A 14,293-nucleotide genomic window follows, 5' to 3' on the forward strand; every position below is an offset into this window, starting at 1 on the left:
CACATATGAAATGTTGAATTCTACCAAAGCCCTTTATAAGGGTTTTGGACGTTCTTCTGGAATCTAAATATAAAGTACAATAGCCATAGTAATAATCACAGAACATATATTAAGTGCATACCTGGAGCTTTGTGTTTGATAAAGATGGTCTGGTTTAATCTACAGGAAAGCCTCAGTGAAAAATAAAATTATTATCCATTTTACAAATCAAGAGCTGAGATTTTGAGTAGTTAGTGAAGTTGCCAGGGATCTCTCTCTCTCTCTCTCTCTCTCTCTCTCTCTCTCTCTCTCTCTCTCTCTCTCTCTCTCTCTCTCTCTCTCTCTCTCACACACACACACACACACACACACACACACATAAAACACTGTAAATTTAGATACAAAAATACAGTTTGCTCAAGAGTCAGATCTCTTTGTCTCTGTTTTTCTACTGACTACCACCCCCATGGGAACCTTCTCTCATCCATTGGGATGGGCACTGTTTATCCCAGGAGACCTACTCCCTCTTCCTTGACTCTTAGACTGTCCAGAAAAGTAGGCCTAATGAAAGCCAGCCAGTCAGAGATAGGAGAAGCCGGAATGGATGGTGGACTTGCTGGGTCTTGCCCAGGCCCATTGGCCACACAGACCCTGAGAGATCAAGAGGGCTTCAACGATCTATTAAGCACAAACAGCCTGACCTGCCAACAATATAGAACCCACCCAGATTACTAAGGCCTTCTTCCCCACTCGTGGGAAAGTGGGAGGAAGAAAAGAAAGGGGTCTTAGAATGGAGCTCTGAAAACAGACGGAAAGTTAAGACAAAATTCATTCCTTTCTTCTCTTGGTGGCACCAGTGGCTCCCATCAGGAGAGTAAAGGGCTCAGATTTATTGCTCACTTAATGTACATCAGCCCTTTCTTACTTAAACCTCTGGAGTTGATCCTGTTGTTTCCTGGATTTGACAGTTTGAAATATCTCAACTCTGAAAGCTGTGATAAAAGTGTAACTGAAAGAGGGGAGTCAATGAAGACACCCCACTTTGAAAACAATTTGTTCCCAAATATAACATGAACAAAGGATAACCAAACCAAAGATAGAGACTAATGATCATCTGTATATCTCCTTAGGTTGTCTACAATTGCAAGTGTTTAAGGCATAAACTTACAGTTTAAGGCATAAACTAGTTTTTAACCTCTATCTGCCTAATGGAGCTTAGCAGGGCCAATCTCTTTTTAAGAAACCCCTAATGCTTGCAAGTAGGGAGTTGTTCCTGGCACATTTATGGAGAGCCACTGAGGGGGAATATGAGAAGCCATTTGGTAATTGAGCACATTAAGTATACCTAGGCAAGTGTAAAGAGACACAGGTTGAGAAACATATTCACCTTGAATGAAGCTGAATGCAGTTGTAAGAACAGTCCCACATATCTGCATATTCAAAGCTTGTTCCCTTCAAGATCACAGGATCCAAAACAATTCTGCATTGCCATCCTTTCTACTTTGGGCCACTGGCAATGGCAGCAGCATTTTTCTGAAGGCTCATAAGTCTCTCTGAGCTGTAGGTCCCTGATCATTTGAAAGAGGTTGTTGTGAAGATTAAGGACTAAAGTAATAACTCCTAGATTGTAGATTGTTTTGGACCTGTGTTATTCCCCTCAAGTCTTGGGAGTGCCAGCAGAGACTTGCTAACTTTGTTTTTGTTGAGTTTTAAGATGAAACATAAAAGAATGATGGGGAATGTTATGGTTTGAATACTGAATGCCTCCCCTCCTTGCCCCCAGGCTTTGGTTTTGAACTCTTGATCCCCGGGGCTGGAAGTGCGATTTTGGAAGGATCTAGAAACTTCAAGAGGCAGGATGTAGTTGGATCATAGCAGGACTATCCTTGAAGGTTATCCTGGTCCCTGGCCCTTCCTCCCTCTCTCGGCTTCCTGTCTGCCATGAGGTGAGCAGCCTCCTCCACGCTCACACTGCCATGGTATTCTGCCTCGCCATAGGCTCAGAATCAGTGGAGCCAAGGACCATGGACTGAAATCTCTGAAACTACAAGTCAGAACAAATCCTTCCTCCTTTGCATCATTTTTCTCATAGTGACACAAAGTCTAACATAGACGTATTATGGCAGTATTCATTATGTGCCAGCAACCACTCTAAATGTTTTATGTATATTAATATAAGCTCCTCACAAGCCCTTGGAGAGAGGCATTATTACCCTGTCTCACAGATGAGAAAACTGAGTTACCAAGAACACGGGATACTTGCTCTGAACCAACCGAAAATGATCAGGAACATTTATTGTCATTTCATAGATGAGAGGAATGAGAGACAGACAGAGCTGGAGACACAAGAGACAAAGACAGAGATGGAGACAGAGATGAATCATCTCTAGAAAAATCTCCAAAAGTAAAAAAGAAAGACACAAAAAGAAAAGAACAAGCCCTAACATTGCAAAAAAAAAAAAAAAGAAAGAAGGAAGGAGAAAGAAAGAAAGAAAGAAAGAAAGAAAGAAAGAAAGAAAGAAAGAAAGAAAGAAAGAAAGAAAGAAAGAAAGAAAGAAAGAAAAAGAAAAAGGAAGAAAGGAAGGAAGGAAGGAAGGAAGGAAAGAAGGAAGGAAGGAAGGAAGGAAGGAAAAAGGAACAATGGCTTAATGCCACCATCCTTATGTGATTGCTTTGTTATGGACCAATGAGAATTACATTTGGGACTATCTAGTTCCTCCTGGTCCTCAGATCAGCATTGGGGAACCACTGGCCATCAGACATGGAAAGTGCTCTGCAAGAGTGCCCGCCAGTGGTGCTGTAAGACTATGGGCAATACAGAGAGACAAACAGCATGTCTTTTCTCTCATATGTAGAAACTCAATCTAAAATGCAGCTGGACATGATAGCCTATATAAGACCCTCGGCATTCACACACAACAGACTGAAGGAGGATACCCCTAAGACACACAAAGGTACAACTTCTCTGAACATTTAAAATGCCATCTATTGAACCGAACTCTAGCAAATGGAAACATGGCTTTTGTTGTTGCTGTTGTTGTCATTGTTGGTAGTAGTGTTTATTTGAGGGTTGTTTTTTTTTTTCTTCTATGGGGCAGTCAGAAAGAGAAGGAAAAAAGGTGAACAAATGCAATCATGCCACTGAGTATACATTATGTGGACAATGACCTATGTAACTTGGGGCAGGGATAAGAGGGAGGAGCTAGAGGAAAGTAAATGAAGGGTGACAATTTCAAAAAAAAAAACGTACTCACTACCTGATTTATGAAATGATAACCTCTCTACAATAATAATAATAATAATAACAAGATTTCATTTAAGATTGTGAGCAATAGTTCACCCTGATAGCTTGTCCAAGCCCACACTGTCTTGGACAAACCAAGTTCAGGCAGACCTTCAGTGCCCTCCAGATAGTCTACATGGCAGAATGTCCCTCAGCTGCTCAGACCTGGCATGAGTATTCATCTCTCTAGTGAGGGAGCATCTTCAACCATTTCATCTCCCCTTCAGGAATGGCCATCGTAGCGTCAGCCACTAACCAACCAAGCAAAAAATGCATTTGGTGTAAACTACGTCACCAGCAACTAGGCATGATCATGGAATCCTGCTTTCTCAACTTAAAGTGGTTGTTCAATCATTGACCAATTACTTTGATGCTTTTTTTTTTTTTTTTTGGTTTTGGTTTTGGTATGTGTTGAGGGAAGGGGCCAGTCATGGAGATGAAATGTTTAGTGATTTAAAGGCACTAAAGAATAGCAATTGGGAGCCCTGCTCTGGAATCCAGCAATTCCATTCCACAAAGCTGTGGTGCTACAGGTCAACAAATCTTTGCTGTAAAGAGGCCAGACCGCAAGTGTTACATCCAGGCCTTGTGAGCCATGTGGTTTCTGTCCCGGCCCCTCACCTGTGTTCTGAGAGTGTGAAGATAGCCATGGTCAACATGTGAATGAGTGAATGTGGCCATGCACCAGTAAAACTTGGCAGGGGGGCCCTGAATTTGAGTTTCTAACATGTGGTGACATATTCTTCTTTTGATTTTCTTTTCTATCCACTTAAGAAGATAAATACCTTTCTTGGGATGGACCAGATGAAAAGAGAGGGCCCAGGTACAGCCCTCTGTCCCCAACAGGGCCATTGTTTTCCAAACCCTTGTTAAATAATCATGTCCCTGGCAATTCTGAGCTATAAACACTGAGGCTTTCCCTCCTCTGGAAGTTCAAGGACAAATTCAGTTTCCTCCTCTGTGGAATGGGAACAAGAGTGGTACCCGCAGTAGGAAAAGACTACTCGACACAGGCATGCAATAGAGCTGATCTGTACCTGTGGTTTCCTCTACTCTTCAAACTTCTGCCAAATCCATCCAGGCCACCGACAAATAGGATCAAGGATTATCATGGCTCTGTCAGCACAGAAACACTCCAGAGTCCTCACATTCACACCAGTGGGCTTTAAGAGTTTTCCTGGTCCTGAGATGTGCTTTAAGCTCTGGATGCACACAACTGCCACACTCCTCCCAACACTCCCAGTCCCTGGAGCTCAAGAGCAGAGGGCCTGAGCGGGAGGTTATCACCCTCCAAACTGCAAATAATGATATTTTTCAGCACTGGCCAATTCCCAAGCATTCCGCTAAGTGCTTTATGTAATTCCTTCCCTTGCTGAAATTCCTTCCAGTTGCTATTGTCATAGCAACTGAAGAACGCTAATGAGATGAGGAGCTCCAGGCTTCAGAGGAGGAAGGTGAAGCAATGAGAGATGAAGGTGAAGCCAGGAGAGATGGGCTTCCACCCAGCACCTGCCTGCACCTTGACAGCTCTTGATTGCAAGCACCGAAGTTTCCCACAAAGCAAGAGGGGACCGACTTTAGGGAGTCTGCGGTGCTCAGATCGATAGGTATTCTGAATCTCTGAGGACTCTTGCAAAGATTCCCACTCTGATAAAGGAGGCCTGAGGAGATTCTGTTTTTGCTAAGTGGTCAGGAATGCTGATGGTGCCGGCTCTCCGTCCTCACCTGGAGTAGCAAGGGTGATACAGCTTTTCTACATGAAAGACTAAGGCAGGACGCACACAATGAATTCAGTGCCATGATATACCTCAAGTGTCTGCTGATCTGGTAACGAGCTTTAGTTCAACCCAATGCTCCATAGCGTGCCCAGGGAATAGCCTTGGGAGAAGGTCTTAGCTGTTCCGTGCTGTGTTTCCTCCTCTGTAAGAGATGGCATAGCTCTTCTGGGTACCCAGGGACAATTAATGAAATAATTCACATCTAGAGCACTTACAGCACTGTAAATGTTTTATGAAGTGTAGGCTGACCAGGAGGCCAAGAAGAAAAGAGGGGGCCTTGTTGGAGAAAGATCTAAAAATGGGCAATGTCAGGTTTGTTTCCTGTATAGCTAATAGCTCACACTGATCCATCCCCACCCTCCTATCATTCCAGCCATTTTACAGTTAAGTAAACCAGACTTCCAACCAGTCAGTCATAAAATTAAATTAGAAAGTTCCCCTTGAAAGGGCAAGGACCCAGATGCCAGAATCGGTGATTTCCAATTCAGTTCACGACTACACATCCATGGCCTGTGCCTATTACCTCTCCGTACATATCAAAGAATACACACGATGGTTTCCTGAAGCGACAAGCAACTGAACTTCTCATGGCTAGTATCTCGCCTGGATCATTTCTGGGGAGTCACTGTGCCCTTCTGGTAGAGTATAATTACTTCTACCCTTCAGGAGAGAGGCCTCGGTGTTCACATCTGCACAAGAGGCACTCGGGAATGAGCCCAGTGCTAACATTCCAGACCATATTCCAGACCCCTGCCACCTGGGTGAATCACCTGTCATCCGCCCCCACCACCTGGCACACTACCTTAGTTCCTTATGTGTATGTTCAGCCCTGAGACCTGTGCAGATAGAACACACAGGGCCAGCCATGCCTTGGGCATTCAGTCAGGGGTGGCTGTGATGAGAACAAAACTGAGATGCCATCTGTCAAATGGACCATTGTGTGATGATGATGCCATCTTGTTACTGGATATTAGCAGGATGGCACGCCGTGGTGAGAAAGGGGAAAGACACACGGGGAGGTGTGTTGGGTACATGGCCACGGCCTTTCCCAAGGTTGGAGGCGAGGTTTATAACTTAGGTGAGCCGGGGAACTGGAGGAAGAGGGCTTTCGGGAGCTTCCAGTAATTCTAATCCCGTGGAGCAGAAGCTTTCAGGTCCTCTCAGCATCCCCAGATTCATAATTTGGGCTGACACGGCTGGCACTCTCCAGGGCCCTCCATTCCCGGAACGCTCTGGCAGCGTCTACCTCCGGAGCACGGGGAGTCAGCTTGGCCGCCTCGGGCCAGGGCTCCTCTGAAGAGAGGCCAGCGACCAGCAAGCAAAGGCCTCGCTGTCTGCATCTCAACCTCAACCCAGGGCACTTGGAACAGATGTCCCGGCCTCACTTTTGGAGGCCGCAATTCTGCAGTCACTTTTGTGGGGTTCCGGGAAGGAATGCCAGTGGCACCGGGGCTCAGCCTGTTCCCTCCCCTCCTCTGGCCTTTCCAATCGATCTCTCTTGCTCCCTTCCCTCCAAGTTTTGGGGAATCACCTCCTAAAGCACTGGAACCCCAAAGCCCAGCTCGCAGTGTCTGAGGGGAAGGGCAGCCCATACCGAGAGGGAGAGGCCTGCCTACTCCACAGCCATGTCAGGGGTCCCCTGAGGCCCCCCCATCCTTATCACCCAGCACTCTGACTACAGAGCTGACAGGTTCTTCAATGCTAGAACCAAGCCTGCCTCATTCACCTGGGATCTGGGGTACCAGGCACACAGGGAGCACTTGGGATCAGAAGATGTCCCTGCACTTGTTTCTGTTTCCACTAAGTCAGAGCTCAGAAACAACCCTTGGTCTTTCCAACAATTCAGGGAAGTCATTTTGTTCTGCTTTAGAAAAGTTTATAAAACAAAATTGAGAGTGCTCAGCAGCAAGGGAAATCGCTCCTCTTCCATGAACCACCCCCACCACCCTCCCTCCCCACCCCCCTCCACACACACACAACCTGCTCCACCTGCTCTGCCTCTTCAGAAGGACCGTGACACACATCTGTCTCTCAATGTCCAGTGGATGCCCAGCCTGCTGTCTCCCGCCCCATCCCTTCTCTCCTTTTTGGATCCCTGGGCTCTGCACTTGCCCATCAAGGATCCACAATAGAGAACTAGATCAAAGAATTCCAAACAAGCAACATGGCTTATTCCGCTTCTCTTTCTTTACCTCTCCTACCCACACGCCTTGAAGCTAGAGGTTGCAAACCACCTACCTGTGAGCTAAAGGGTAATGATGGCCTTATTCCTGGAAATCTCATTTGGTGTTCTTAAGGTTGCTGCTGGGTTAAGCTCAATATATTGAACAGCAAAATCCATGTTGCCAGCTATTTTTGAAAAAAATTAAGGATTTAATGACTCCAACCCACATCGGGCTCGGACGGGGTTAGCAGCCACCTAGGAAGGGGACCCACAGCTCCTGTGCTGAGTTCTTACCTTTGCTTCCCACTCTGAGGTCCCCAACGGTGGCCTGGTTTCAGAGGGTGATTTGCAAAGTAGTTCTGCTCTTTGTTTCTTGCCTGGCCCTGTGGGTGAGTGTATTTGCACTGGCTACTGCCATACTTAAGCACTTGGAAAAAAAACTAAAATAAAACAGGTTCCAAATGCTCTGAGTGTTCGTTATGTTTGTTAGTGCCTCCAGCAAGAAGGTAAGCTCCCTATCCTCTTTTTGGCCTTATTAGAGTTGGAACATGGGGCCTGTAGCCTGCTAAGCATTCACTTTACCTGTCTCTTGGCTTGGATTTTTTTTTTGCACTGGATGTTTTTGGAATAGGTTTTGCTTCCTGCCTAGGTGTGCATTTGGCTTCTCAGCTAAACTGAGACGCATACTACTATACCCAGGACTTTTCTATACTGGACTTTTCTGCCCAGGCTGGCCTCTAACTACAATCCTCTCAGTCTCCCAGTTAGTCGGGATTACTGTTGTAAACACACAGTCCCCATCTTCTGACACCACGCCTGTGTTATGTGGAATGCCATCTTGATGGTGGTGATGATGATGTATTGATGTGTACGGGCACATCAGATGCCTATCCCACAGATGCCTTCGAAATACTGGAGGCTGAGGATTCAGAGATGAGGAATCAAACAGAGCAGGAGTAAAGGGCCACCTAGGTGTACTTCTATTCCCCTGCCTTCCTAAACAGGGAGACTAGGCTGGTGAGCAACAGACAAGAAATTCTTGCCATCCATGCCTGAAGCTTTTACATTCCTGGATTCTTTGCATTTGCATCACTGGTCCTCCCCAAAGCTACAATGTGAGACTCGAGAACCATTCTCAGGCTAACCTGGAACGAGGGGACACATATGACACACATACCTGTGTGACTCAGCCTCCTGTCACGCACAAAGATAACACTAAGAGCTGGCAAAATGTATCAATACATAAATCCATCATGCGTTCCAGACTCCCGCAAAGTCAGAATCAACAACTCAACAACAACAATGCAAAGGCAACAGAAGGATCATTCCCTAACCTGCCAACTCAAAGATGGAAATGAAATATCTCTGAAGCATATCACTTCCTATAAAAACATGCTCTTCTGTCAGGCCCTAGTAGCCATCCAGCCTGGCACCGGGGGGCTCACTCCTATCATCCTAGCTACTCAGGAGACTCAGATCTGAGGATTGAGGTTCAAAGCCAGCCCGGAGAAAAAGTTTGAGAAACTCTTATCTCTGTTTAAACGCTAAAAAGCCAGGAGTAGAGGTATGATGCAAGTGGTAGAAGGCTAGCCTGGAGTGAAAATGTTAGGGAACAGTGCTCTGGCCCTGAATTCAAGCTTTAGTACTGACACAGACACACAATTTAAAAGAAAAAAAAAACAAGAATTAGTTGGGAGGTTCTAGGAACATGGTCATCATTAAGACAGACACAGAAACTGCTTTTGTGAAGCTTGATCTAGCACACAAGCAGCATTCAAGCGGTACAAAGGAGAAGCTGAGGTATGGGAAAGACTCAAAAAGACACTGAACCTAGGGAGAGGAGGTCCCCTGACAAAGAAAACACATAACAATCTCAAGAGTAAAGAACTGCTCAGAACAAGAGCCTATCCCTCTTTCTGTGTGTGTGTGTGTGTGTGTGTGTGCGTGTGTGTGCGTGCGCGTGCGTGTCATACATGGCAGAGCATGAAGTGACCTTCCTTCCTCAAAGAGCTCACATCTAGCATGGAGGAGGGGTGAGCTTCTCTGTAGAGAGGAGCCCCCTCTTCATTGCTATGACAAAGACCAGATAGTCAATGGAAACATCCTACTGCTCAAAGGAGTTCAATCAAAATTCTTCATAATTATAAAATGTTCCAGTGCGAGTGCTGGAGACTATTCTAACCATTTCATAAAACACATGAAATCCGGGGTGGGTTTAGGCATCCCTGTAATCCCAGCACTCAGGAGGCAGAGATGGGTGGATCCGTGGATCCATGACTTTGACACCAGCCTGAGCTACTTAGTGACACGTTATCTCAAAATACAGGAACTGGTGGTATAGTTCAGTGGTAGAATGCTTATCTAGCATGTGCAAAGATTTGGGTGTGAACTCTAATAGTGCTTAATTGATTAATCCATGGAGAAAGTGGCTTCTCCAGAGATCAAGGAGTGCAGAAGCTGTGTCAGGATAGAGAAACTGCTTAGGAGTCTCATGGCAGAGACAGAGCAACCCAATCACCCACACATAAATAAAGAAGCTAAATGAAAAAATGATCAGAGAAGCCCAAAATGGGATATTTAACTTTGGAGGCCTGGGAAAACTGCTTAGTGACTAACACCATTATATTATAGTGGCTGTAATGTTAACGATAACATTGTTAATGATAAATGAACACTCTTCCAAACCTTTATGTGGTAATAAACCTCTAAGCGCATCAACGCACTTAATTCTATGGGTAGGTGCAATTCTTGTCCTTATTTTACAGATGAGAAAACCAGGGATTGGAACAAGAGATTTCAGGTGATGGAAATCTGTCAGACTAAAGGGTGAGAACTATAAGGTCTACAAACATTAACCCACTTAACAAACCAACCCATCATCTTTTACAAGCAGTTTGTAAATAGCTCAACAGTTAGAAACAAAAGGTGACTTAATGTTAAACCGGTGAATATCTACGTATGGCAAGTGTCCCCTGAGCTTCCAGGCTATGCAAGAGGGGCCCTGGCTTTAAGTTGCCACAGGAGGACCCAAAGAGATGGATTCTGAGCCTTTGAGAAGTGGACACAACTTTGTCTAAGAACCCTCCACATAAGACCTTCAGGAAAAATACACAATAGACAGAAATTGCCCCTTCTCCCAGAGAAAGGAAGACCAAGAAATCTATCTCTCCTAGGCTCTAGGTTAGGGGGGGAAATGGCTCTTCAGAAACTTGAATTCATAGACTTCATGTCACAAGAGTCTAGGGTTCTCATACATGTTAACTGAATGGTCCAAGATGTCCCAAGGGGAGAATTTCACATAAGTAATTCTGCTAAGCAAGTGATATCTCCTAGGGACCTGGCAGAAATAAGTAAACGGACACACCCTTAACCTGGATCATTCCTAAATCCCAAATAAAGGCGGTCTTGTAAGGAGGAAGCTACAATGCTTGATAAGAAATGTACTCATTATCTTGCCCATGTAATTGTAACCCCTCTGTACAGTATTTTCACAATAAAAAAAAAAAAGACATTGAATGGAGGATTACAGTCCAGGCCAACCCGGATCAAAAGTTCAAGACTCCATCAAAAAATAAATAAATAAAACAATAAAGGGCTGAGGGCATGATTCAAACAGTAGAACACTTACTTAGCAAATATGAGGCCCTCAATTCAAACCTTAGTACCTACAGACAAGATAGACAGATATCAATAATGTTAGTGGGGGGCGGGGGGAGAAGGAAAATCTAAGACATGTGTACTAAGAGTTTCAGAAGAAATGAATAAAAGGAATAAAGGAGGAACTATGGAAGGACAAGAGTCATCAGACTGAGGACATCAAGTGAGCTGTGAGCATAATAAGAAATACTATTTCAGGAAGTGGCGCTGTAGCTCAAGTGGTAGAGTGCTTGCCTTCAGCTGAAGAGCTGAGGGACAGCGCCCAGGCCCAGAGTTCAAGTCCCATGACCGACAAAAAAAAAAAAAGAGAGAGAAATACTATTTCATAACAAAACATTTTGTGTTAAACTCTAGAATACCAAAGACAAAGAGAAGATCTAGCAACCAAACTAAAAGTGAGCAATAGTGGACTTTGAGCAGACTTCCTGTGATAAAAATGGGCATCGTTGAAAATGATGAAGATGATAGTGAAGGAGGAGGAGGAGAAGGAGGAGGAGCAAAAGAAGGAAGAGGAGGAAGATGACGACAATGACAATGATGATGACGATGCTGGGTGTGATAGTGGTAATGACAGGAAAAAGCCCTAATTATACCAGAAAAACTACAACGCCTTCAATGACATCCTTCCTTCTCCTTCCCCTCCCTTTCCACGTAAGTGATTTGTCCTCACAGATCGTTTGTGCTACATGTGACAGCTTATTTTCAAAATCAAAATCACAGCATTTCACGTTATCTGAAGGTTACCCAACTGCAGACAGTCTAGCCTTAAACTTCATTTTGGAGAATTCGTTAAGCACCAGGGATGTCAGCAGGCGGTTAGTTTCCCATGTGTGAGTCACTGTTGCCATCTACAGGCAGATGTGGGACATGCAATGCTGCCAGAGCACTGACTAAACCAGCAAGTCCAGGAAACTCGGCCAGAGCTGAGGATAAACAATGAAAAACGCTACCTGGAGAAGCAGCTCTTTCTCCACCACCTCCTCCGTCTTGCTAATGAGGCGCTTCTGCAGGGTGTGAATTTTCTGTATCAGCTCGAAGGTACTGGGGTCACTGGCCTGTTCAAAGGGAACAACAACCAACACAGAGAGCATCAGTTTCCAAGCTCCAAAAGCTGTACATGCAGTATTATTACTAATACCTAATGCAAGACAAGTACTGTGGCTCAGGCCTTGAATCCAAGCTTCTTGGACGGTGAAGATCTGAAGGATTGTGGTTAAAGGTCAGCCCAGACAAAAAGTTAATGAGACCCTCCTCTGAATTAATAAGCCAGGCATAGGGGTGTGTGCCTGTGGTTCCAGCATAAGGAGGAAGACTTCTGGCTGAGGCAAGGCCCAAGTAAAAATTCAAGACCTTATCTGAAAAATAAAGAACCAAAAGCAGAGGTGAGACCATGCCAGTAGAGCAAGAGTGAGACCCTGAGCTCAAATCTCAGAACTGAAAGGGCCGAGGCGGGGGGGGGGGGGGGGGGGGGGGGAGGGGTGAGTAACTATCATAAACCTACAGATCTAATGGATATAGAAATAAAACAAAAAAAAACAGGGATGGTTATAAATACCTGGCCCCTCCCCAAACCAGGAGACTATAGTTTTCCTAATGTCTCATCTATATACCTAGGATATATTTATTCCTCCAAGAGGAGTATTAACAAACAATAGCTACTTTGTATGATACCTGCTTTTTTGCCACCATCTAGCATCTGACGACCTGAAAGACAACATTCATCTTCTGTTTTTACAAAGAAGACAACTCAGGCTCAGAGAAGTGAAATCATTTGCCCAGGCTGGTAAAGATCAGAACTGGATTTGAGCCTAGCTATGTCCAAGTCCAAAAGCTGTGGCTCTTCATTAAGATGCTTTCAGGCTTTCCCTACTACCTCTGGTTTCCATAGGAATGAGACAGGGTTCCTTGATTCACTTAGCCTCAGGATTCCCCTCTGGGCATTGTTAACCAGAAGATGTATTACAGCCCATGGTGGAGAAGGTTTCCTGGATGGGGACTTCTGCTGATAATTGGCAGTGGAACACAGCCATGGCTTTTTGCTCTCAAATGGAGTCATCAACCAATAACACTTTGATGCTCTTTTTGAATCTATCTGTGTACAATTCAAACAAGAGCTAAGGATGTAAACTGACCGTGTGTCCTCCTGCTTCACTTTCAACTGCACTGACATTTCGAATTAATCTGGCAGCTAAATATTTTCAACTCCCAGACTTGTTTTCTAAATTTTTCTAATAGAAATTGACTTGGACTTGGAATCTTTAAAGATGTGTTTGAAAACACTTGGACTAATCTAATGTGATGTTAAAAGGATTTTTAAAAAATCGTTCAGGACCACTTTCCCGGGCAGATCTTGTACTATGATTGGGTTAGCAAACACCACCTTTCTTGGGGCATTTGAAATCAGTGACATAGCCTCTGACTCTGCTCAAGAAACATTAAACTGTGCCAACGAATGCCCATCTACCGGAACTACACTTGGCACTTGTTCAGTTGGCAATTCTGGGTGTTATAAAAATGCAGGCCTCGTGTTTACATAACAATTTATAATGCATTAGCTTTAATGCTTTCTTCATTAAAATGGGAAAAAAATGAAACAAAAGTCTCCTTGACTGATTTTTCACCTCACACTGAGAGTTCTCATAGCACAGATACAGCTCTCAACACTATAGTTGTTCATTTGGTGGAAGCCCCTCTTGGTGCCCCCAGTGCTAGCTATAACTAAGGGAGAGGGTCATCCGTGACCTGAGTTGGCAGTGTTTGGCTTGCATTGTTCTTTGCAGTGCTAGTGGTAATGCCCATGAAGAAGTCCTAAAATAGAATATGAAATCCATTATCCATACTCTACCAAGGGGACTTGAGCTATGTCTCTATGTTCTTTCAAAGTAAGGGATTGAATCACTCAAGCTAGTCCTTCCAGAGCTAATTTACAGAACCAGATTTCCTGCAAGAGAGAAAAAAAAAATGTGAAAAACAGCTCAGAGACTGATGGCCAATAAAGCTAAAGACACTTCACAACCCAAGAATAACAGCTACTTGGCAGGGTAACTGGCAAACCAAAAACTATCTAAACAAGAAAACAATAAATGTCTATTGGCAAGCTGGTTCGTAGCTTGCACTAGGTCTTTGAGGGACAGAAAAATCTTTATCTAAGTGTGTGTGTGTGTGTGTGTGTGTGTGTGTGTGTGTGTGTGTGTGTGTGTGTGTGTGTGTGTGTGTATGTGTGCTGGTACTGAAGCTTGAACTCGGGGCCTATATGCTGTCTGTTAGCTTTTTCACTCAAGGCTGGCACTTTACCACTTGAGCTACAGGTCTACTTCCAGCATTTTGCTAGTTAGTTGGGCCTAAGGGTTTGCCAGACTTTCCTGTCCGTCCTAGCTTTGAACTGGGATCCTCAGATCTCACCGTCCTGAGAGGCTAGGATTTTAGGCTTGA

The 14,293-nt window shown here is 44.5% G+C and overlaps 1 protein-coding gene across 1 annotated transcript in view; it reads right to left on the reverse strand.

The window, feature by feature from the left end:
• Cfap58 (cilia and flagella associated protein 58) overlaps window positions 1–14,293 on the reverse strand; it is a 106,171-nt gene that overhangs the window by 42,988 nt on the left and 48,890 nt on the right. The window contains exon 16 of the mRNA XM_069993861.1: window positions 11,812–11,916. Within this exon, the coding sequence (XP_069849962.1) occupies window positions 11,812–11,916 (105 nt within the window). The remainder of the gene's footprint in view (window positions 1–11,811; window positions 11,917–14,293) is intronic.

The sequence above is a fragment of the Dipodomys merriami genome, unplaced genomic scaffold (genome assembly GCF_024711535.1).
Source record: "Dipodomys merriami isolate MVZ:Mamm:240054 unplaced genomic scaffold, mDipMer1.0.p SCAF_102, whole genome shotgun sequence".
NCBI classification, from domain to species: domain Eukaryota; kingdom Metazoa; phylum Chordata; class Mammalia; order Rodentia; family Heteromyidae; genus Dipodomys; species Dipodomys merriami.